The 26643-nt window shown below is 42.7% G+C and overlaps 1 protein-coding gene across 3 annotated transcripts in view; it reads right to left on the reverse strand.

The window, feature by feature from the left end:
• The window catches only part of CEP112 (centrosomal protein 112), a 171517-nt gene that overhangs the window by 5178 nt on the left and 139696 nt on the right, over positions 1-26643 (reverse strand). For all 3 annotated transcript variants that reach the window (XM_037405009.1, XM_037405025.1, XM_037405018.1), the window contains one exon: positions 12263-12352. In XM_037405009.1, coding sequence (XP_037260906.1) covers positions 12263-12352 — 90 coding nt within the window. The remainder of the gene's footprint in view (positions 1-12262; positions 12353-26643) is intronic.

Here is a 26643-nt window from a genome sequence, read left to right on the forward strand (position 1 = left end):
AACCTCAGCCTCACATCTGAAGAAGCCACGAGTTTCACCTTCCAGCTCCCGGCACGCACATGCGTACACACGTGAGAACCCAACAGAGTTCACTGCAAGATGTGCCAATTACCATCTCACCGTAAAAGCAAGCCGTGCCAAAATATGCATTAGGCATAATATAATTATCAATACAAAAGGATTAAAACCATCTGATGAAACTTTAGGGGAAAAAAAAAAAATCTCTCTCTGAGTCATTCCGCCATGCAGAAGAAATCTCCAGATCTCTATGCAAAAAAGCAATTAGAGGCTTTCCCTGTGAACTGCAAGTGATGCCACTATGCAAATCTGAAGGAAAAAAATAAATGGTGAGACAGGAAACCTTGTTTGAACTCTGCTTGTATATAAGCCATGAATTTATGTTTCTGAAAGTTACTCCAATAAATTTATGCTACTATTTCTATAAAGGCTTTCAAAGTTATGCATAGGTGCTTTGCCAGGATAAATATTTTCTGAGCCAACAGCCAGTTTGGGTGGGGACCTTGATAGAGCAGCAGCATATATTTCAGTTAATTCAACACATCACATTTGTTCTTGGTGAGACGGGAGCAGAAACAGGCAGCTAGGACAGCAAAAGGCTTTTATTTCCTAACTTTTGAAGAATAAGATCTGTTTCACGAGTGAGAGGGTCTGGACGATCGCCTTGCCAACACGTTGGGGTGACCCAGCCAGCCCAGAAACCCCACGGCAGGGGCCTGACTCGCACCCAGGCTCCGTGCTTCCAGGCGATGCCGATTTCGGGAGCTGAGCCCAGACTCCGATATAACTCACCACACCGTGATCTAGCCGTGCCCCCCGAGCCCCCAGGACTCACACCAGCTTCCTCCAGTGCCAGGCACACAGCGAGAGCCCCTTAGTACCATTTTTTCTAGAGGAAAGTCAAGAAAGTTTCGTCTTAAGTAGCTGCAACACAAATTGTAATACAGCTCTGTGAGTAAAATAATGATCTAATTGTGCGACAGTTTGCTTTCAACCAGGTCACTGGTTTTAATAGTTTAATCTGCACGTGTCCTCTAAATACCTACTTTCACACCGCTGTTAAGGTCTGCTGTTAACTCTGCAAAGCAGCAAGGGGATGGTTCCCTTCTGACAAAGGTGTTTCTTGGAAAGTCAGGAAGAAATACGTACTGTGCTTTAAAGTCTGGGTAGCTATTACTGGGTCAGCTGAAAATGGAGAAAGAAAATGAGAAACAAGCCCTGGTAGCTGAAGTATTGCTCGGGGCTGATTTCTTACTCTATTTCAGAGAGAAGACTCGCACTTTTTTTTGTCAGTGAAAGCTGTTTTTTGGGTTAGAACTGCAATTGGTTTGTTTGCTAAGACAAAACGTGTTACTTTCAACTGCGCTCGCTAACAATTGCATCATAATAAGATAAAAATAAGATCCCAGCTGTTTCCTGTCACATCACGATAAAAAACATGCTGGTATTTTTGGCTGAAGTGACTATCAAGGTTTATTGACCCAAGAGAGTAAAATAGTGGACGGCAAAAATCAAAATCACTTCTTAGAAATGAAAAATAACATACAGTGGGCTAAGGCATATTAATTGTAATGGGGGAAAGGTTGGTTTTTTTTTTTAACACTTATTTCTGACCAATGGAAGCTATGTCTGCAGGAATGTTTTGCGTGTGCGTCTGTACCTTAAAGGCTTTTACAGCCTTAAGCTGCCTCCCTAGGATCCACAAATACTGTGTCTCCTCTTGCACTCTTGAGAGATGTTTAAAATTGCAATACTTCAGCCCTCAGGAGGGCTTTAGTCCGTTGGATGTGGATAGCTCTATTTCATTTACTGTTGTGTTCGTTTTTCTTCAGTCCTGAGAAAGCTTTTTCTAAAAATTCATTTTGGTGAGTTGATTTAATCCACGAACCCCCAGGAAGGTTTTATAGCTTTTAATATTAAGCTGCCACACTGGTCTTTGTTTATTCAGGTTGGTGGCTAACATATGAGGTTGAAAGTTTTACCATCAATCATCTTTGGTGTCAGCAGAAACAACTGAAAGCTGAAGTTGCCACACATAGCTCACGCATGCTTAGTCATGAGATAAATCAGAAAAAAGAGAGATAAATATCCACACAATTACACAAAGTGATGCAAAATGCAGGGAATTGGTAATTTCACAGACTACAACGAGATCTGGTCATAGCTGGGCATTAACCATTCTCAGAAGAGATAAAAGCTGGGTTTGATGCCCAGAAGATAAACCTCCAAATCTGAGCTTCCCAAACCAAGCCGTCAGGCCTGGCCCAACGCTTTTCAGTAACGTCAGATGAGTTTCTATTTTACTACTTCAAGGATTCTTCAGGTGGCACAGTTCAGTTTTGCAGCTACTTATTGTTTCTAAAGGCTTCAGAAGGATGTTTGTGGGGCTGGGGGGGAGCACAGGACCCACCAGGGACAGGTCCCATTGGCACCCAGCTGCACCCTAGTCACTCTCCTGCCTGTTTAAAATAAAAATCCAGGAGAAATACGGTATCTTCAAGATGACCAGAAGCATTGTAGTCTGTGCGCTAAGAACAGCCAGCAAAGCAGAAGAACTTCTGCTTCCTTCTATGCTTTGCTATACAGCCACAACCACGCCATGACTTCTCCAGGTTCCCAACAGCCAGCTCCCCCCTTCTTACTTCCAGGAGGTCTGTGATGCCAAGTTTATCATCCTGAATATACTGGCCCTTGTGCAAAATCCCCACCTCATAAAAAAATTAAAAAATTACACACACACACCCTGCCCCCAAATGCAATCATCTCCACATCTCCCAACTGTAGATGACTTTATTTGTACCAGAGGAACATACAGAAAATGCAAAAGAAACTCTGAAGTAGACATTGCCAAAGCAAATGAAGGGACCACAGAATAACTTGTTCAAGTTCCTTTAAAAATAATAAATCTTGCCTTGAGGGGCATGAAGTTAACATTTTGTTTATGTCAGATAAGAATCAAAAGGCAGTTCACTCAATGAAGGTGTTGTGGGTTTTTTTAGTATCTTAATTTCTGCCTGTTTATAATAGTTAAGAAGGGTAATAATTCCATGTGTGCCAGGAAATACTAGGATAGTGACCAAAAGGCATAATTAGGATCATTTTAATTATTATCAAATTTTCTCCACGTTTCAGGGGGAATAAGATGAGAAAAGTAATTTTCTGCATCTCTCAAATCCTTTCCTGCATTATTTAAACAATGGTATGTTATAATGCCATTTAAAAGAGAAATCTCTTTAAAAAGATTATGCATCTATTCTCTAGTACACTTCTCTGAAGGAAGATGTGAAAGATCTGCTGCAATAAACCTGAAGACAGGTTAGGGTAAAAAAGGTAAAAATAACTCCTTCAGCCTTAGGCAAATAATTTCAGACTAAAGTATCATCCTTCTAAATGAGGATAATAATAATAATAATAATAATAATGATGATGATGATAATGATGATGATGATGATGATGCACAGGTCAACTTCATTCAGGTGATGTGAAGATTGCTGAAGTAATTTTCTGAAAGCACTTTCAAAGGGGCAAGCGAGGGACAAATTACTGCAATGCCATCCCAATTAAAAAAACCAACCCAATCAACAAAAAAGCAAACAACCCAAAAATGTCAAAGTAATGAATAATCACTGCTTGCTTGTGTCCTCCCTAACTGCAGTGACTCCACCTTTGCTTCTCAGAGCTCCTAAACTCCTACTCCTGCAAAAGTGCTACTACGAGCCCCTGCGGCCCCCTCCTTCATCGGCTGTGACCGAGGAGCCACATCTACCAAAATCTGCAATTTCCTTAAATTTCAGATGTCTCAGGTTTCTGTTGTAAGAGAATATTTAACTGGAGCTTCAAAGCATCTCAAACCATTTTGAGATGAAGAATCAAACGATGTATCCATCTTTCCAGTGAAGAACGATATCCACTGCTTTTTAGTCCACATCCTCTCTTATTCGAGGCAGTGGGAATTTCTATTCTTACTGTGCAATGTACGTTGAAATACGGTTCTTCCAGATTTAGAGAAACAGAATGCAATTTGATACAAATGTTCTCATGCTCTTTAGAAAAAAATAATGAACGCTATAAATCGCATGAATTTGGCTCAGTGGAAAACAGTCACCAAGCAAGATCAGCTGAGCAAGTTATTTTGTCAAGTGTACACCATGTTTTTCTCCACTGAGAAAATCCTGCTGGAGAACCTCCTCTGTTCTGACAGTTTCAATAAAACATAAATTGGTGGCATAGCCGTCCTCCTTGTTTTCCTGTCTTTAGCTAGTAAACCATCGCAGCGTCCAAAACATTTTTGCCTTGTTGTTTTACTAACCCCCAGGGACCTCCAGTTATGCTGAGCTGCTCGCCGAGCACTGAGCTTTCTGCTCTTTTTTTTTTTTATTTTCCAACCTGCATCCAAGAAGCCTTATTACTTATTACAGTGGCTTGTATTTTGATATCTTTTTCTTAACCAAGATCTCCCACCTGGAAAATCCTCTGTAGTTCAGCAATGTGAGTCTATATAATTCATAGCTGCAGAGGAAGGGAAGGGAGGCAAAGCTTTTTTTTTTTTTTTTTTTAAAAAAAAACACCAGTGGGCTACATATGGCAAGAGCAGCATTCTTGGGATTACGCGAGCTGGAGAGGAATAAAAGCTTTCACTGTCAACACCATACAACAACCAGGAATGTTGTGGCTAGAAAATCCGCGCTGTTCTCTCAGCCTCCCCCTCCCCAGGGCTCTGCTATTGTTCCAGCTGGGATTTGGAGGATCCCCGACTTCTTTCCCCCTCCTTCCACATGACTCATCACAGATGCCATCTTTGTCCCTGAGCACTATTTCCTCCAGCTCTTGTCAACGCTGTCCTTTCATCGGCCGGAGTGGCCAGGCTGCACCAGGAGGGTCCTGCCCTCCGCCGGGCGCCGGGGGCTCGGGGATACGGGTCACCACCCTAAGCAGCAGCAACAAAACCTGAACCAGCCCAGGCACCAGGGGCCAAAGCTGGGACACAGGGTGCTCATTGCCGGCTCCGCCAATTCCCAATACGCCAGCAAGATAATTAAGGCTGAAATAAAGCTATAAGCATTTTTGACACCACCACCGGAAGGTATTTATGTATTTCAGTTTTCCATTCCGGCATGTGTTACCTTCCATATAATCCTTTCCATCTTGGGGCGGTTCAGCAAGTCAAGGTTTCAGCGCCTGATGCACGGAGGTGCTGAGCGCCCACGAACGACAGCCAGAGCTGCCAACACTCAGCAGTGTGCAGGATGCGGCTCCCTATCTTCACACTGGCTGTTCGAACAAGCAAACCTTTGTAGATAATCATCAGAAACTACTTTAGCTATCACCATTTCCTTCTTTTTCAAGAAGAAAAATCTAATCAGCATCTCAACTGGAAAAGCCGCCGTTAGGTTTTGGAAGCATCAGGGTGGGGTAAAAGTCTGCTCTTGGGCATGGGTGGGGGTGGGCAGCGCAGGCTGCCACGGCTGCGCACCCCACATGGGCTTCTGATGGGGGGCATTGGGCACTGATTAAATGGCAAACAAAATAATACTTTAGAATTTAAATGATATTCAAGATCAGCACAAAGTTGGTCTTTTCCAGTCCTTTTTAGCCCCGGCCAGGCACCTCGTCACCTAGAAAAAAATGAATGGGACAGCTCACTAATTGAGCCCACACCGGAGGTGAGGTGCCTGTGCTCTTCTGCCATTTTTTTTTTTTTTAATTCCCTGCATTAAATACCAGCATTGTTGCCCTTTGTAGTCCCACTTTAAACCCTTCTGAAAGAACAAAATTCGCTTAATTGGTAATATGCAAGCAAACCACAGATGCTCTAAAATGATGTACTGCTCTCCTAAAAGAAAGTTCTCTTTCTCAGTCACTCCTATTGTCTTAACAGAAGCGCTAGAAAACTGACATTTTAAAACACTCTCTAATTCCTGCATGCCAGCATATGCTTCTATTCCTTTTTGGTAAAAAACACTCTTTTTCCTTTTAACTATTTGTTCTGTAGTTGTTTCTGTTTTAAAGTCTTTCTCCAGCTGGCCACTTCGTTCCAATAATTCATTCCCTTCTATAAAGTGGGTATACATTTGTGTGTTTTCCGGTTGTGTCTGATTACCACAGCTAACACTTGATCGTTGACTTCCACACGTACATCATCATCATCTACCTCTTTTCCCTTTGACAGTTGCACAGTTGGTGAGAGCCTTCTCTCCCGCAGTTCCTGCCATATGGAGCTCCTAGGAACTTTCAACTCCATTGATTTCCAGCTCCTTTCAAATCCCACCTGCAAATCTGTTTTTCTGTGCTTGAATCTCAGCTTCTATCTCCTGCTAATCTGAAACTCCGTGCTATACAGTATCATTTACCATATTCAGTTTAATTCTGCATTCCTTTCATGGCAGGCCTCCCAAGAAAATGCTATACAAAATGTAAAATAAGTCAAATGCAAAAGCATGACTTGTTCTAGCAATCTCAGTCTTCATTAAAAATTGGGGGGTGCTTTTGTATCAAAGTGATCAATTAATATAGCAATGGAACTGCATGTCTGGTAGACACGAGCTAACGTAGAAGTGGTAGAATTGGGCTCCAAATCATGTCAGTACTCATCTTACGGTGCCTAAGCCAACATGGCCACACACCTGTAGGGGCACCCGTATCCATGAAAGGTCCCTTACAGGGATATAGTGGGAATCAGTCCGATTCTTCCCCATCAGCCTCCATCGGGGCGTCTGAAAAACGAGCAACTAAGAAATGGATGTTCTGGTCTGCGCATGCCGAACAGCCTGGCCAGCGCGCTCCCGCTCACACCAGATCCTCCACTGCTTGGATGTGGCTCTCCAACATCAATAAAAACGTTTTAAACTTCAGACTTGTTTACCGTAATTAGTGAGGAAAGAAATCTTCCGTGGTGCTGCCTGCAGACACTGTGCCGGCAGCTTTGCAGGTGGCAGCCTGCGGGGAGCGACCCCTCTCTGCCTGTTTGTCCCCTACGTTTTTCACAATATACAGACAAACAGGGAATGTTTTATGGGAGGAAAACAGCTGAAGGACGCAGAACCCTCCTGACCCCAGGGCACGGGGCGCTGGCAGAGCACAGGGTGGGCAGAAGGACCCTCCTCGGCCACGCCGAGCTGCAGAACACTCGCTCTCCAAATACAACCCCTCCTGCTCCGTGCTGGCCGCGTACAGAAATGGCAGGAACTCCTTTAACGTGACGATATCTAGTGTCGCTGTTCTTGAAAGTCACAGTGGAAACTTCTTTCAGCCCCTCACTCTCTTCTGCGTGGCCGCAGAGGCTGCTGAGCCCGGCTCCATCGCCTGCTCCCCGAATCCCTCCTGCGGTTCAGATCATTCCAATCTGGACGAAGCTTGCCATTTCTGTGGGAGCAGAAATGGGTCTCTGGAGGAAAATTCTGGAAGTGTTTCAGTGACGTGGGTTGAAGCAACCAGAGCAAATGGCAGAATTTCATCACTGCCTCCAGTGCGTGCTGTTTGTTTCTCAGTTTCCAAAGTGCTCGTCGGCTCTGCAAAGCACACGCTGCCTAAATCATCAGCTGGCCACGGAGCTACCTTTTATTTTTCAATGCAGAAGGTAGAGCTTATTAGACTGATTTTAGATGACTCTACCATGTTCTGAGAAAGACAACCCTTTGAGAACGTGTGGGAATTCAAGGCAGGGGCCCCAGCAGCTTCTGCAGTCAGCTGAGGTGCCTGGGCTAGCAGCCCTGCCACGGGGAGCGCCGGGGCTCGCACCAAACCACCTGCAGTGGTCCACCCACCTCCAGATGGAGGCAGCTCCACTGCCTCCACGTGATTTCTCCTGAGCACATACAGCAGGGCAGGACGATGGAGGTGAGGGCAGAGACTTGCTGTGAATTTATCCGATTGCATTTAAAACTCCGTGATACCTTTAAAAAGGAATCTGAAAAGAAATACGGACCAAACCCCCTAAGCTAAAGGGACAACGTGCCTCAAATCTTCCAGCCATCCCTATGTTAAGAACCACCCGGGACCCCTACCCTGGACCCAGGTCCTTTGCTCGCAGCTCCGCAGGCAGCAGCCCTGTTCCCATCAAGCAGAAGGGGTGGCAAGTGTTAGAAGTTCTCTGTGCTACACAGCAACTAAAATTGCAGAACGATGCATCACGGCATTCATCTGAGAACAAATATATTTAGTTGGCATGGAAACAGTAAGTTAAGCTGAACGGGGTAAATATCTAGCAGCCTTGAAAAACCAAGCGAGTCAGAATAATACACATTACCAATGAAAACGGGCTGAATACTTTTGAATCACAGCTCTTTTACAATTATCACTCCTGTTTTCATTTGAACATGAGTGAAATCCACTTAAACTAAGCCATTCCATTTTATTCCAAATACTTCTACAACATCCTTATTCAGATAACTCTTCTCTCCCTTTTTTATAATCTATTTGAGAAAAAAGAAATTAAAGGGCTGGAAATCTACATTGGTATTCGCCTTCATTTCCTCAGTAATATACATGGATTGAATATAATTGATTTTCCGTCTTCAGAGATCTCTCTCTTTTAAGACTCTATTTGTGACTTGACTGCTGGAGGACTATTCCTGAGGTTTCAGTATCTACAGTGTTGCTACTTCAGTTGCTTGCAAACATGAGGAACATTTTCCCTCTATTACTCCCAGTCAGAAATTTTACATCATACTCAATCTACCCCTACAGTTAAAAACATTAGAACATGGAATGAAAAGAACAGTTGTTTTTTTTTTTTTTTAATGAAAAAATTCTTGCATGCAATTCTTGACAGATTCTTGGAGCTTTTTGGTATACCGAGTTGGGGTGATCAACCTTAAAAGAGGAATTTGAAATGAAAGGAGGTATTCTAAAGAAATCTTGGTAATAAAGCAAGAAGATCACTACCATTAATTTTTATACAAGCCCCAATTCAGCAAAATTTGTTGCACATGCCGAAATTCCTGGATACATTAAGGCACATGCTCAAGCCCTCAGTGCTATGCGTCATTTTCAATTACACATTCACAGGACGTAAAGTCTGTTGTATTTAGATTTAGATTTTTTTAACTATGACTGACAACTGCACAAAGCCATATGACTCAAGAAAGAGAAACATTTTTAGTAGAATGAAAGATCGTTCTATCAGAAATCTTGTCTTCCATTAGATCCAGGCACGTGTCAGAGACAGCCAAGCGATACACTACAAGAGTATGTGATACAGGAACATCAGTTAAATGGGATTAGGTGACAGGAGGCCAGCTCCTGGAATTACATAGTACCCAGATGTAGGAAACGTCAGCACTGCTTTGCAAGGAAAAGGTTTGGACACATCCCACTGTCCTAGCAACCTTCCCAGCCTGCTTTAATTGCCTTGGGACTATATAGCAAAACCGCATAAATATATATATATAAAATATAAATATATATATATACACACATATAAATATTTAGTTGTATAATATATATAAAATAAATACATATTATGCATCATTTTATTTAATGCTAGTTTGCCACTTCCCATGAATACAATTACATACGTCTTAAGAAGGTGGCCACCTAATTTCTGAAGGAAACATCCAGCATTTTGAGATGAAGAAAGCTGATAACAGTTCTGAGACGCGAAGTGCAGCATTGCTGAACACATGGACTGTTGTCCTAGCAAACCATGCTTCGGAGAGACAGGACAACCTTTATGGAAAAGCTAAAACCATTTAGGTTAGCCCAAGTGGGAACAGCTCCCAGGCACTTTTGACATTGGAATTCATCATTCAGAGAACGCTGCCTTACTGCACCACTGATGGAGCACCACAGGTACTACGTGATTGTATCTACTTCCCCTGTAAAGAGGACTGAACAAGTAAACAGGAGTAAACACCTGTTCATACAGGAACATGAAGTATTGGCATGAAAAAGCTCCGCAAAAACAACAGCTCATCTTCAAGCGCAGTGCCATGCTCGCCTCTCGACAGCTCAGGGCTTGCCCCCAGCGTCCTGCCAGTCTATCTTCCCCCCTTATTTATAGGATAGTTTGTCTTTCTGGATAATTAGAATAAAAAAAGGTTAAGTCTGTGCGATCACCACAGGGTTATTGTAACAAAGAGTTAAGCTTCATGGATCTGTCAGTCACTTACAGACTCAAGAGCTGTAAGGACTTTGCACTGAAAAAAAAGACAAACATGGAGCACTAAGATACCACCCAACAAGCCATAACGAGAAACAGCTTTTTATTTTTAATTAAAAGCACAACAAAATGTTTTTTCATGTCTCATTCGTTTGTTTGTTGTTGTTATAGAATCAAAACACAAGATTTTTCCTCTTAATGAAAAACAGAAGCTGTTTAACCCTCTCTCTTCCTTATTTATAGACATGCAAGAGCGCAGAAAAGTGGCCTTTGTAACAGCGCCAGTGCAAATCTTGGTGTTTTGTGCAATTCCAATTCAGACAATATTTGGTGAAAGGAGAAAGCAAGTTCTAAGCTATTGCCTTAAATATTTCAACTCTCTGATCGACTGACGAGTTGTTAGCTACTGCTAATGCTTGATGAACATGCTTACAGGTAGCCTGGCCAAGAGAAAAGAACTGGAAATATGTCAGAGCTGTCACTTTTGCATTTTTCTTCTGGAGAGATAAGTGTAACTAATGAAGTAACCAGTCACAGAGAAGACACACTAACAACCTTCAACATGTTTGTCTGCAAAATAGACCAAAGCCACCTAAAGGCAAAGATCTTCCACAGCTCCAGCTTCTTCAGAGTCCCAGCGGATGAACGGCAGAAAGAAGCCCACCGATGCACTCCGACATGAGCCCTCCCTAAGTCTGTAACATATTCCTGCTTTGTAGGAAAAGCTCTAAGCTGGATGGTGCAATGTCATTTAAATAACATTTCTGTTCTATTTATACCGGGCAACGGGCCATTCCCAGCTGAGCTAGTCCTCCTTTAATTTAATGGATTAATCAGGGAAGCCCTGTGGGTTGGTTTGGACCCGGCGCTCATCTAAGAGAAAACCTGGAAGGCAGAAAGAGGGGACCATCCCCTGGCATCTGCATGTCTAGCCCTCCAATGAAGCATTTCACAAGTCATTTTTTGTTTCTTTTCCTGGATCCTCTCTTAAAATGGGTCAGAAAAAAAGCAAAATGGCCATGGCAGAGATTAAAGAAAAGAGATTTGGAAGAGGATCTCACAGCGTGCAGGGCAGTGCTGTTCCCTGGGAGGGACAACCATGCGCCAAAGAGCTGATTTTCCTTCTTCTTCCCCAGGAGACCCTTTGAAGCCAAAATGCAAGGCTTGTAGCCAACTCGCTCATTGCACCAAATTCCTCCGACGCTGCAAGCACTGCAGCTAAGGGTGACCCTGGCCCGGCACCTGGATTTGGGAGGCAGAGGGGGAGGAGAGCTGAGCACCGTCTCTCCCGAGGGAAAATACGGGAACGTAAACACCAAGGGCAAACGAGGGTTCCCGTGTGCAAGAAGGATGACAAAAACTGGGGAAAAAATATTTAAAATTCATGATGATTATTCTCCTGAAACCACCCCAACTTACTATTCCTGCAGTTATAGATTTATAAAGGCTTTATATAGGATATATGTTATAGATACTTCTTACTCTGCACGAAATAAAGTTCTCAAATGCTGCAAAAACTGATTTGTATTAGAAATCTGTGAACTTGTGTGCAATTCAGATATCCACCACCTGTACATTTTCCTGACTACTTCAATTTAATCAGGGTTGATCGCAGATCATTGACTTTCCATTTCAACACCAGCCTGTAAACTACACACACCATGTTGCCTGAAGCACACTGGAACTCTGATTTCACTGAAAGTGTCCAGAATAATTTTAGCGCTATTAATCATATGGAACTGTTTACAGACAACATGCTAGGACAATAAATGCATAAGATCAGGAAGAAAGATTATTTTTAGCTCAGTTAGTGTCCCATTATAAATCTCCTTGTACAAGCCATTAAACAACAGGTTAGAATAGTCTCAGAAATCTCTATTAAACAGTACAGCCAGTTCAAAATAAATGCATCATTTAACAGCTAGAATAGTTAAAATACCAACTTGAAATAGAGAGCATGAGATAAGTATTTGCCTGTAGGGTTCAGACAGTTTAATTCTCTTTTATTACCCCAAAAAAGAGAAAAGAAAGCTAGCTGAAAAATTTTCAGGGAAATATGTGCTTTTGCTTTCAAGCAAGGTATTATTTTTAAACCTCGAACCTCCTCGCCCAAGGGGAGAGGAGAGGGGGGACGGTGCCCGGTACCTGCTCGTGGGTCTCCAGCTCCCTGCGCTGCAGCTTCTTCTCTGCAGCCCGTGCCTGAAGGCGGTAACTCTCCACTTCATCTTGTAAGACCTGAAACAATACCAAGGGATGCAAAACACAGGTGAGAAACACAGGATGGCAGAAAAACTTACAGGTCATGTCTTTCAATGAGCTGATTAAGAAAACAGTGCAGTATCAGCCCAGCTCTTCAGCTGCAGATGCTTCCAGCCACACGTGATAGCTGCTAAGACCCAGTTCGGCCACCTTTATGGAGGAAAGTTATTCTGCACGGGTAAGACCATTGCTTGAACAGGAGTAGTTAGATCTTAGGAGTTCTATCTTATCTCAGGCTCCAAGTATTCATACAAAAAATGCAGCAAATACCCTCAAAGGTTGGAAGGGAAATGGAAATGTTGCAATTGCAACAACTGCATTTGCATTTGCAATTGCAAATGCCTCAGGTTTTTGTTATCATCTTATTTGTGCTTCCTAGGAACGCTTCTGCAGTGTACCAATAACTTTTCCTTTAAGCCAGAGGAATAATCCTCTCACTGGAAAACCTTGTCTGGAATTTGCAGTGAAAATGTATTCCATATTATTGAAACGGGATGCTCGCTGAGACGAGGGGCTCCCCTCCTGCCCTGCAGCAAAGTCTAGCATGTGATCTACAAATGAAGTATAAATGGCAATAAATAAAAGGAATATTATGATCATGTCACTTTACCACAACTATCCAGTCTTTATTTAGTTCAGAAATAATCACTTCTAAACCAAGCTCGTAAAAACGCATTGACAAATTTATTTTGTCATCATTGTTCTTCTTATATATTTATTTTTATTATGGCAGTCCCTCAGAGCCTTGATCTTTTTGTTATACGCTTAACAAAAGAACAGTCATGCCCCAAGGAACTGATAGTCTATGTTATTTCTAACAGATACACACCAAACAAACAATACAGAGTTTCAAAGATTATTTTTTTTAAAGTTTCCTAGTCATTGTTGAATGTTTGAATACACACTTAACATTTACTTACACATTTACTAAAAGCTTAGTTACGTTGTCAGCTTGAATAAAGGCATTGTTAACTGCAAGTGCTGACTTGAAGCAAAGTGCACAATGTGGATGTTAGATTGACATCAACACAGAGGCGGCTGTGGAAGCAGAAAGGGAATATTTTGAGTTATCTTTTGTATGCCAGGAAACCAGGGCACTGCTCCCCACCAGCTGAAAAGCACGGTGTAGAGTCAGGAGTGGACCCGGGGAGGGACTCACGCTGGAGATACGCTATAAATGGCACAGAAGGTGCCTCCAGTGTTGCTTTTTAAAAAGCTGAGCTGCTCCGAGACCTTCTGCAGAGCGCCCTTGGAAGGAGGGACCGGCGAGTCCACTGCCTCTTAGTGCACTTCGCAGAACGTGCAACATGGTTAACATTGGCTTCCTCCTAGTAGGACACCCCTGTATAAACCAGGACCATTAAAAGTACTTGCAGTGCAAAGATTTAACAGAAGAAAACCCCCTTGCTCTTTTCCACAGCACTGAAATACTGTACTCAAATAATTTACGGGATAAAATTGCTATTGAGATAAGATAAGAGGACTACTTATGATAGATCTTGCATGTTGTTTTGAAGTGATGCCAGGCATTAACTTTCAAGTCTTATAGCTATAAAACTATTACATGTTCTGATGCCAAAAAATGTTACCAGACCCAAGCATGAACTTCAGATCTGCCCAGGGACTTTTATGCTATCACTGCTTCTGAGAAATGTTGAAATCCAGGCTTTGAGTGTAGAACCGGTTTTCAATACTCAACAAGTCTTGCAGCGCCAGGAATTTGCATTAATATAATGAAATATATGTGTGAATTGGAGGCTTTTTGTTTTCTTTTTGTACATCTAGTTTTGTAAGGTAAAACACAAACAAGCACAGCTTGATTTAACAGCTGAAAGGATCAGACATGCCATGTAGGAATGCCGTAAGGAGCAGGGCCCTTCCATGGATCACCAAAGCCCCAGTGAATTTGACTTAAGTCCTGCCGTAACTCCAAGGAGTCCAGACAGAACTGGTACAGGATGACTCTCAGGACCATGCACAGGGCACAGAACTGGATAAACTACTAAATATGACCTGTCTTCTCCTGCTGTTCCCACATGACCAGCTCACACAGCCCAAACAGCTTGGCACGGTGAAAACTCCGTCGGGAGGGAGCTCGCTGCTCATCAGCCGTCCGACCCGCACTCCCTGCTGGTGCTCCAGAGCACGTCTGGCTCTTTCACAGGACTCTGAAGATGGTCGGTCAAGAGATAACGTGTATGTACAAATGAATATGTAGATATATATGTCCCCGAGAGCAGATTTATATCACACTCCATCACACCAACCTGCAAGTAATGAATACAAACCAGGACCTCAAATTGTTCCTGGTGAAGAGGACAACACACACCGGCAAGGCAGGGAATTGTGCGCTCCTGTCCCCTTCCTTAAAATCTCTGTTTTTACTTTTCTTACAACAGACAAACGTATTTTGCAGAGCATAAAATGAGAGGTTTCTTTAAACCTGAGAGTTTGCAATGCGTCCTAAAGTAATTTAACATGGGAAATTCAGGTAACACAGTCTTCGTTAGGTCCACCTACTCTAGACAGTGCTTGCCAGCATGGAGCGCATGTATTTTGTTCCATTATGAGAGCAATATCTTTAACGAGTACAATTTAGAAATCAGGTATTTTTACGACAGCATACAAGTGTAGCAAACTTTCAAGTTTTATAATTATCCATTCCCCGATTGCCCAAACCAGAACATACTGTATGAGTTTACAGACGTTGCCAATCACATCAGAACTGGCTGTTTTGCATTGGGATGGCAGAAAAAAAGACTTAACTCTGCTCAGTCGTGCACACCTCTAACCTCACCACTCCTGGACTATTGCTGTGTTGCATAGCAGTCCCTTTGTAGAATCTAGTTTTGTGTATAAAGGATGATCCATGAGTAATTAATGTTCATTTGGGGATTTCAGCTTTCCTATCAGCATAAGGACAAAAAAAGTAAAACCAAAAGATCAGTATTTGATCAAAGCCATGCCAAAAAAAAAAAATCCAACCAAAAAACCCCCATCAAAATCTCATGGTTGCTGTAGATTCCTGCATATGATTAGCTCTGAAAATAATAATTAGATGTAAGCAAGTTTGTTGCCTATGATTTTAATTTTCTAGACGGAATCATGATGGATGTCATGAATAATGCACCCTTTTGAAGATCACACTGAAAATTCTCTCTATTGTCAAAAAGCTTCACACGCGGTGGCCAGAGCCTGCGTGCTGATAGCTGCTTCTGAAGCTACCCAGGTCCCAAAAATCTTTTTCTGTATCTGACAGAGAAGCTTTTATCACATGGAATACTCTTTAAAAAACAGCAGAGGATTTACCCCAGGTACACCACAGAGCACCTCTTTTGTAAAATTAAAACAATGGGGTTTTGTTTGGTTTTGTTTAGAAATGCAGGTTTTATTCTACACCTTCAAAGTGTCAGATTTTGCCCAAAGAGTAATAGAGCTTATGTTTAATAACTGCTGAGATGAATAAAAAGGGATTATATATATATATAAACAGACCAATTTTTAAGTGCAGAGCCTTTTTTCCCTAAATGGAAAACAAAACCTAACTTATTTAGTTAATTTTTTCCAGGTACAGAATTAATCCCTATCCCTCAGCTTTCCTAAGTTGACTTGCATCACTGTTACAAAGACAGGTTGGTTTTGTTTTTTATCTGTTAAACCGGCTTTCAAATGCCATGTAAACATGTTTGCTGTTGAACGTCTACACCATACCTGACCTTGGAAGTGCTTTGTGTTGGCCTGAGAACAAAGAAATGAAACGTTTTGCTTTCCAGCCCAGATATCCTACACTTTGAAAGGGTCTTAAAAATGTAAATGAGATAATAAGCTCTACTGCAACAATGTGGGTGAATTACAGCTGTATAAAAGGAACATTCATTTGATTTACTTATAAAAATGGAAAGGATCCTAAATCATATTGGAAATGTTTTGGTCGCATAGAAGATTGAGAGACACAAGAAGGATGGAAGAGAAAAGCAATGGCTTTGAGAACATGCCAGTGAAATATTACGGTCAGATTTTGGAACCTGAAGGGGAGCTGGTGGGCGAGTCGGTGCTGCCCCTGTGACACACAAAACCTTTGGGCACCGGCTGGTACGAGAGGAGAAGGGAACATCTGAGCTGCATCTCTGGGTAGGCGCAGGGTTTTTCTCCTGTTATTCTATTGTGGCTCAATTATCACCAGCAAAATGTTTAACAAAGTTCATTTTGAACCCAGCTCTGCTCCTGGAGCATTTTTGAGATGACAGAGTAGCCCAGATGGAATTAGTGCCAAGTTTGGCTTGCGTGGCTCACGGAGATGCTGGGATGATGCACGAGACTGGAGGAATCCAGCCTGGCTTCTGGGTGCCAGGCTCAGGCTGCAAAAAAGTTTTCCTTTTTTTAAAAAAAAAAACCAACCCAGCTTGTAAAGCAGATAGTTTTGACAAGGTGCCATAGAGAGACAAAAAGGTATGATGCCAGTGTTACAAAATCCCTTTTCAGGGCAGGAATACATTTTTGGCATTAGTTACAGGGCTTAACCTAAATCAACTAAAAGCTGGGAAGAGAAAGAGTTCTAAGAATCACATGAACAAGTATGGAACGGGAATATATGAAGGATTTAGTCTTTAATATATGAAAACTGATTTGATTATCCTTTAACCACAGGATGTTTTAAAAAAAGAAGTGTTGGATTCCCTGAAAGAAAATTCAGTTCTGGAAGAATTACATAGACAGAAATAATTATTATTTTCAATTACTTGGTATTGAGTGTTACTGTGCAGATACTGAACTTACAAAGGTGTGATGTTTTGCTTCTTCACCCCGAAATAATTCCCTACTTTTGGTGTGTTCGTGAGAGTAGATGGGGCTTGAACCCTGCTCCCATCACATCAGCGGCAGGTCTGGGATCACCATGAATTGCCTCTCTGGCACCGAGGCTTGAATAAATAAGTGACACTTATAAGGAAAGGAAAATCTTCTAAAAAAGGTTAAATACCATTATATTTTCACTTTGAAACAAAAAGCGTCAGCAGGAAAGCCACTGCTGATCCTGAGCAGATTATGCCAGATCATGGCAGAGTCTTTTGTTGATACACATATGCAATTCTTCTCAGCGGTGCCAGCAGCTCTGCACACGTGGATGTGCATCTGTATCAAGAAAAGACCTCGATATTTATGACCAGCGCAGAGTAATACTACAACCAGAGGTAGTAATAGTTAGCACTTTTCATCTTCAAAGAATTTTTCAAACATTACCAAATTAATATAATTAGTTAATGAAAGATGCAGTAATAAAAGCTACCATAATTACCTACTGTAGTTTTAATTATCTCCTTACTAATGTCCACAGAAGAAGGCTTCCCACTTTACATCCTTAACACGTGTGCCAACAATAATTCTGAATACAGGCCCCTCTTCAAGTGCCTTCTAAATTCAAATTACATCCACTGCTGTGTTTTCCCTCCCCATTCACAAGAAGAAAACCTAGCTCTGGAACCTTAACAAAAAGCCATGCGAATCTTTACAAAAACGAAAGCAAATTTTCTTCCAGAAATATATAAGGAGATGCTTTAACATTTTGTCATTAAAACGCTCCATCCTGAGTAGCTTTACCTCTCCATGAAGCTGGAAGTATGGGCCATCTGGACAAAACCTTCTCCTCTGTACTAGGCGGTCTCACAATTCAGAGTCAAATGCAACTCCATTCAAAGAGAGCGGGCCAAGTACCCCATCAAAATTAACCTCACAATTTTTTAAAGTAATCATTATTTTTGCTATAACATTTTATGGAGATAAGTAACTTTGGGTTTATTACTACTATAAATAAATTGGGCAAATAGATCTATGAAGATCTCTGGTGTAATGCCATGAGTCAGAGCAAAACAAGTGCATTTTGCTGATGTTGGAGCCAAACTGTTGGTGTTTCCTCAATGGTTTTTGGGTGTTCACAGAGCTTTTGTCCACTGACATCGCTCTGAACGTCGGACACTGCTCGCTCTCCGTGCTGCATTCCAGCACACAACTGTTTGAAAACCTCTGGACTTAAGTTCTCTCTTGTTTTCGGTGCAAAGCAAAGGAAATCTTATGGTTTTAACCTAATACATATGTTTGCTGTTCACATATGGCAAATTCCTTTCTGGTGGGAACTTTTTCGCTGTTGTTGCAACACACTATATATCCAAGAAGTCTCCTTTGATGTTGAACTATTGCTCCACTACTCATTATGCTACTGATTCAATATGAAAGGCAAAATTTCTGTGGTTTTTGTTAAAACAATAGCTTTGTTTTTGCAAACAAAGTTTTCCACAACCTATATGCAGGGGCCAACATTACTGCAACAGAAAAGAAAATCTATTATTTTATACTGAAAACAGTCACGGTGTTTAATAACACAAATTATTCTTCCATCCTATAGGTAACATTACAATTACTATTATGACTGTACAGAAAATGTATGCATTATTGCTTCTCAGGAACAGAAATTAAAACACCTCAAGCGATATTTTACATCCCTCTACCACTTTCCTTCCATTCATTGACCTCCTAGCCTTTCACCACCAGTTCAATCCCATTACCTGGGTGCAGTTGCTAACAACGATGTAGGGGGGTGGGGTGGGTGGGGAGGAGAAGTCCTGCAAAGACCAGCCTGCACGGTGTCCTACTAGGCAATGACAGAAGGGCAGATCTGGGAATCTTTGTGCCTAATATATAATTTTAACCACTAAACATTATTTCATGAAGAGTGAACATGAATTACAACATGGAATGAAAATGCAAATGGTAAGACCTTTTTAAATGTGACCCTAAAAGAGATGGTTGCCCATTTTCTGCTATCATTATGAGCCCCCCCCCCCCCCCCCCCCCGTTTCTTTGGTCATGAATTAGATGGGGGCAATTTTCAAAGGCATAGAATTCATCAGCTCCCACTTGGAATAATCTGAACTCCTATACTGGGCACATTTGAAAGTCTGGCCCACTTTGCTGACATGTCAAAATGGGAGCAGAGATCTTGCAACCCCCCAAGCCGTGGGCTTTGCGCATTCACTCAAGTCAAGCAGCTCCTTTTTGCACCAGTCCATACTGCTTCTGAGATTTGCCAGTAGGAGATGCCGTTGTGAAGTATAACAATTTCTTCACCCAAAGGAAGAAAGCAAGGGGTTCAGGAAGGCAAGGGAATAATTTGACTCAAAGAACAGAATCAAGTCTTTCTAGTAGTAGTGAAAAATTCTTAAAGTAGGTCACTTAATGTAAAAGAAACATATAGGCAAACACTTTTCCAGGTGGAAGGCTCTAATGATATGCTATTTTCATTTTTCGCAATGTACAGGCAAGACACTGATGAGCAGTGTGTTACACACTTTGGCTCCTGAGTGGATCACCCGCATTAGTCCCTGAGCAGTCTAACACTTTCACATCAGACATCATCTGGATCGGTGTCTTTGGGAGCTCCCCCGAGCGCTGTTAGGATTGTCAACACACGTATTTTCTCCCGATTTGTTCCTACAAAAAATACTGGTGTGCTTTCAGTGTTTTCTGTAAATATCTAGTTGAGCTGACCAAAGTCTTAGGGCCATTTTTCTGCAAAGTCTTTAGCCATATATCCCTAAAACACCTTGATAGGAACAGCAGAGCTATTCAAAGGCTTAAAATTAGGCTGGAGCCTAAGCGTTTTGCTGAGTCAGGGCTGCACCGCATGGCACTATAAACTCAATTCTTTTGAAATGCAAAGGACGTCACAAGGCAGAGCAAATCCTGCAAAGATAAAAATGGAAAGAAAACAGCAGCGTACATCGTAAAGTTAGGCATCTTTTTCAGGGGGAGCCAAGGAATGAGTCGGTTTTGCTTTGTTTTTAGCGGCTGGGGTGATAGGAGAGGGCGGGGGAGGCAAGGTCCCAAGAGCAGCCATAAACCTGCCCTCACCTGCTTTCCTCAAGGAACCCCAAACCCCCATGCGCCGTCGTCGCCTTCTCTATTACCAGGACATTTTAGGGTTGTCGTGACGAAGCCATTCGGAAAGCTTGTCAGCTCGGGAGATTTACTATAATGTTTACCTGGAGTATTTTGTTAGTATGCTTTAAAACCAGCTTATTTTTTTTTTCCCAGCCTCCACCAGTTTCATGGTCAAGAGCAGGGGCAGAGGTTGCCGAAAGGAGAAAACGGCTGAACTCTTTCCCCCTTTCGCTCTCAGAGGTGTAGACAGGAACACCAGCAGTTCACATACACCAGATAAAACGAATCTTTTAAACCTGAAGATACCATGACATCTTAAGCATACACTTAGGAAGGAAAAGTTCAGAACTCCATTTTAAACCACTTATGAGAGGATTTACCAAGATTCTGCCTAATGTTCAGCTGACGCATTGTCAAAAACATTTATCACAAACCTTTTGAAGTTTCTTAGCTCCCCTCTAGTTATTAAAACTTGAACTGCAGAGTTTGTTATCAGCCTCAGAGCACACGCAAAATCCATCAGGTATTTTTTAAGTCAACCTTTCAGTCTGATTTTGAGACTATTTCAGAAAATAAAACACTCCCAATCAGGTTAATGTCTGACAGATAATGCTGAACAGGCGTAACTGCTGCGCCTGATTGATCCATGAGACAATTTTCATTTCCTAATTTGCTTTTTATTAAACACTTTGCAATCAAAGGGAATGGCAAGGAGTCTGCCATCCTTGGAGCAGGTTTCCTGTGAAGACCTGATGTTGGCTTCAATGTTTTCAGACAACTTCTTGAATTTTTGATGCTATGTCATAAGAATCTCCAAAACGTCACATCAATGGATACGCTGTGCTAGTGAAAAACTGCTATTGTGAATACAAATTACCTGGTAAAACATCTGGTTCTGCTGCTTGCTGTATTCTTACCAACAGCTCTGCAAAACACAAACATCAGGGGCTCGAGCAGAATTTCCTGCAATAACGTAGAGAACGCCTGACTCATGATAAAGCATATTTATCAATCACTTGCTGAACAAGGCAACCTTCTCACTACCGGGGGCTTCATTCCCAGCTAAGTTTATCACCAAACTGCCACTTTAAGTGGGTGTTCGGAAACTTTACACCTGGAGACAGAGCAGAGGTTCCAATAGACCCCTATTCTCTACAAACACCTCCTTAAAATGCACTCCTAGCCACAGATGCATGAAGACCTGCAAATAGAAACATTTTTAACAGCCTTTACGAAGCATCTTATTTAGCTATGCTCTTTTAAAAAGTAAATATGAAAGGTATTTCTAATCAACAGGCTAATCTGATTCCCAGTAAGAACAAAAGAAAAACTACTTTGTGCAGTGAACTAGCAGACTGCCCAGTATTGCTGGAATTCTCCCATGACATAACACATATTCTCTTACACACACACACACAAAGGAATCTAATCATGGCTTTACACCTTTCAAAGTATCCTTAATCAACAATATTAACTTGCATAGCAAGCCCCTGCTTTTTGAACCAAACAAGAGTGAGCTTGACTCAACAGTGCCTGCACACTCGATACATGTAAGATGTGAGAGGCAGCAAAGTAGTATCTTCAAAAATTATGTCTGCAAGCCAAAAATGGGAAGATTCTTGACAGGGGAGGATGCACACTCAGAAACTTGGAAATACTTTTATTCAGAGCCTTTAATGACCTCCAACCCAATTACATTTGCAACAAGACATGACAACACAATCACTGCTATTTAACAGTATGTGCAAAAATTGTGCGTTTTTGAAGCTTGATTTTTTTTTTTTAATCATGTTGAGATGAAGCTCATTTACTTAAAAAGAAAAAATGAAAAATAACGTCCTCTGCAGCTGGTCAAACAGATTATGAAACTCTAATCTCACTAGCCTGAGGAAAACGAAAACTGTTTTTCAAGTATCTATTTTATAGAGCATTAGATTTATACTTTTTAAAAGACGCATTAACATAACTGATCAGAACATCCCAGAATGTTTCTGATCTAGTTAATCATATGATGTTATGACAGAGATACTTGTTGTCATAATGCCAATGGTTCTAAACATTTCTAAAATCCTTTAAGTTCAGATTTTTTTCCAAAATTAGACATGGGTAAGATCTATTTCAGCTTCTTCAGAAGTCTTTCCTTCCGTTTTAGAGCTCTAGAATAATAGTACAGAATATTTTAGGTAGACAAATACACATGTAGCAAAGACCAGTACCAGGCCCCATAACCTATTTAAATATTTCTGCTAGATTTTTCTTCAAAACATTTTACTCTAATTGCTGCATAACTCATTTCTGGGAGGACTCACCACCTTATTTCTTCAGCTCTAGCATAATCTTTTTTGTTGAACTGGCATCATCAATAAAAAACTTAAGAATTTGCCTAGTTTAAGTTTATTGCTTGCACTTCCCTTAAAAGCAATCATTTAAACCACTCAAGTGACTCTTGCTGCGCCTCTGAGGACCGATGCATAGTGGACAATTTTGATCTGCAACCTTCCAGCAGGTCTGTGCCCTCCAAGCCAGCCCTGGGAAGGTCAGACAGGAGTCCCTGCTGTTACAAGCATCACTGCAACAGGCAACCGCCCGGCTGCACTGGAAACAAACACCCTACAGCTGATCTTCTGCCCCTGATAATTTCACCAATACAGGTAATAAATTAGGTGTAATTTATACACAGGCAAACTAGGAAGAGGACGAGAGGGGGGAAAACACTTGCCAAAGCTATTGCTGTGTCTTAGATATAGTTTTCATGGAATGTCAAGAGCTCTTATCACAGTTGTGACAAAGCAGATCTGATTTCAATGGAGTTTTGATTTTTTTTTTTTTTTTTTTTTTTTTGTTAAGTCTTTTTCGACCCAGTTTTGAGCTGATGGCTGAAAGACTGTGCTAGTTCAGTTGGCAGATCTTTCTGCTGCGGCAGAAAAGTGTTACGTGGAAATGCAGACAGGAGAGGACCTAAAGTTTTCATTGAGTTACCTGTGAGCCTAACGAGCATCCCCAAGACATCCCTCTGCTTTTCCTCCTAAGGAACTCCCACAGGGTCACAACAAGGCAGTCATACTTGCAAAAGGTACACCGAGCCCAGAAATCGTACAGTAGGGAATATTTTGCCTCAGACCATTGTGAGTGCTATGGACACAAGGACTCAAGGAGCAGCTGTGCAGATCCACAGAACAAACAGCCATCAAAGGCTATTACATACAGACAGCAACTCCCTTAACCGTTATCTTGCTGGAGAATCGAAAAGTATATTGAGGAAATGTCCCTAAACCTTCAGCCTGCTCTCCTACTCCTTCCTGGACACCTGTTGTTGGATACCACATCCCAGAAGACAGACAGATGGACCCCAGTTTGACCCAGCACAGCCACTTCCATTCTCCTTGAGCCAAAACAATCTTTGCAGTTTCTTCTACAGGACTTGCAGCTTTTGAATGACAAGGGTCAAATCTGCATAGCCACAATACGCTTCAGTCATCGTCCAAAATGCTCTGAGCAAGAAAAAGAACCCAACTGGTGTCTTCGGGTTTCTGAAAGACTTGGCGAGGATGTTTCTGTGCAGGTAGAAAATGCTACAAGAGTTCGACTGGCTGAGGAATGCTCGATCATGCCAAACCTGTTTGGCACATCTAAAAGGAAGGCAGGCTCTTTTCATTTTCTCTCTTTTTTTTTTTTTTGTTATGTAAGTAGTTCCAAATATTCTTATATGGATGACATTTTTAAAATGCAAAAGCATTAAAAATAACAGAAAACAGATCAAGTTCTAAAGCACCACCGGTTTCTCATTTGTGCAGCTACATACTAACATCTCTTGTTAGACCTGCGCAGCACAAAGAGCAGAGCTTTCCACACTCAAAACTTATCACCAATGGACATAAACTGCAGGAAAACCAATATATGGTGCAGTGTGAAAGAACTAGGAATTCCGGCATTGTTAAAGTTGCAAAAATCTTGATCTAGTTTCAGGATCTGGTAAGGAAGCACAATAAGCTTGTCCTCTGCAGAGGGAGGTTTTGCAAATGGCAAGGCAGGGGGGGAGAAGGGACACCAGCCTTCCCACGTGCACCACCACGGCTGGGTTATTAGAGACAGGTGCTAGCAACAGAGCCCACAGCAATGCCAAACTCTGCTTGCAAATGTGCATTTCCATATGGTTCATGATGGAGGGGAGACCTGGTAGAGGACAGCAGAAAGGAAAAATCAGTATGTAAACAGTTAAGGTAAGGGTAAATGTTAACAGCGACAACAAAGACCTCGCTGCATCCTTTGCCCATCAGTCTGTGCTGGGGTTGGCTGCGATAGAGTTAATCTTCTTCACAGTAGCTGGTACAGGCGATGCTTTGGATTTGTGCTGAAAACGGTGTTGATACGATGGAGATGGTTTTATTATTGCTGAGCAGCGTGTGCACAGAGTCCAGGTCGTCCCTGCCCCTCAGCCCCCCCAGCAGCCAGCAGGCGGGGGCACAAGGAGGTGGGGGGACACAGCCGGGACAGCTGTCCCGAGGGAGAGCCCAGACCATACGGCGTCACATACGGCATACAGCTGGGGGAAGGAGAAGGGGGGACACTCGGAGTGATGGCGTTTGTCCTCCCAGTAGCAGTGACGCGCCTGGAGCCCGGCTGTCCCGGCCGCGGCTGAGCACCCGCCTGCCCACGGAGTGGTGACGCATTCCTTGTCTTGCTGGGCTCGCGAGCGCGGGTTTCGCCTCACCTATTAAACTGCCTTTACCCCAAGGCACGAGCGCTCTCCCTTCACCCATCCGACTCCGTCCCCCATCCCAGCGGGGCGCAGAGAGCGAGCGGCCGCGGGGGCTCAGCTGCCAGCTGGGGTTACACCACAACACAGGTACTTCACGGTGTCCTGTGCCCTCCTTGCTTTTTGGATTTACACCAATGTCAGCAGAAGTGATGTGTTATTCCGGTAGGAGGAAGAAAACAGGACATCAGGTATGAGTTCCTCCTTGGAGCTCAGAGCACAGCTGTGGTCAAAGGTGTTTCCAGGTATGCGGGACGTGACCATCCCCTGATGGGATTCAAGTTGCTACATAGCCTTTGGTAATCACTCGCTTGCCTTGCTGAGTTACAAGTGCAAAGCTGTAAAGGATATGAACGATATTAACAATAGGAATAAAAACCCCAAGGAATTTAAACATAGCCCTATCAAGAAAAGCAATGTTTTTTTCTGAAGCCAGAGAGAGCCAATGCACGTCTTAGATTTCTCCTTTGCACTGCCCGCAGAGTTCTGGCTTGGTCCAATTGTGCAGGTGTCCCTGCGGGTATCTGATATTTGGTAGCCGGAATTTTTCTTTATACAGTTTCATTCTGCCTCTCCCAAGCTTCTCAGTAAGCAAACCGACTCACTTTTCATGTTTTAGTTTTCTCCCGTTTGTACTTTCACCCTTTTATGTAACACGCTTGGCAGAGAGCAGCGGCACAGAGAGTGCCCGAGGGTCCTGGCGCGGGGGCATCGTCCCTCCCCGAGTAAGCACATCCTCATCCCGTGCCTCCTCCAGGCTGGATCCTGGGGGTGGAAGGGTGGACACTAGGTGAGACGGGAGTCACGCTGGCAACTGGAATAAAAAGGCCAAGCTCGCCCATGGCAGTCCCTGAGCAGAAAATGCAAAGGGAAACGTTCCAGCACTTCAGGATTTAAATGTCTTTCCCACAGTTCTAACACAGAGGGGTAGTACAACCTTCTACTGAAACTAAAGTGTTGCACCCAAGACAGCAGCTGGCAGCAGCCTGGGTGAACCCTGGGCTAGCACCGCTGCCCATCTGGCAACTGCACGAGTGCTGCGCTGTCCTAAGCCATGGCACAGCTGCATGCAGCCTTGACATGTCCTAACTAACTCCTTCTCAGGAAAAGGGACCGTTTTGTTTTCTCCTCGTCTGGTTCTAGAAGAACTTGCATTCGCTCATTTTTGTTTCACAAACGATCTGATTTGTTTTCAGGACGCGACGAAGCGATGCTCTCCTTCCTCCCCAGGCAGAAGCATTATTCCTTCGCCGTGGTCTGACGTGCAGGAGAGCAAACCCCAGCGCCAACCCGAGCTGTGACTCTACGGCAGATCTGCGAGAGGGAATGGAATGGTGCATCACGTGTTTTGTCTTCTACGGCCAACACAGACAGGTTTGAACCCATCATCTCATGTCGTGCTGGGCCAGGAAAATGGCATGTTCAGGGCATAGGATTCCAGCATAAAAATACTCATGAGGTGATCTGATGTGACTCTATTCACCTGCCAACAGTCCTGGCAGAAAAATAAACAGGTTCTGGAGATGAGCTGCTCCTGGAGGCAAAGCAGGAACCGTGAAAAGAGCTGCCCTGACCTGCG

Source organism: Falco rusticolus, chromosome 1, assembly GCF_015220075.1.
Source record: "Falco rusticolus isolate bFalRus1 chromosome 1, bFalRus1.pri, whole genome shotgun sequence".
In the NCBI taxonomy this organism is placed as follows: domain Eukaryota; kingdom Metazoa; phylum Chordata; class Aves; order Falconiformes; family Falconidae; genus Falco; species Falco rusticolus.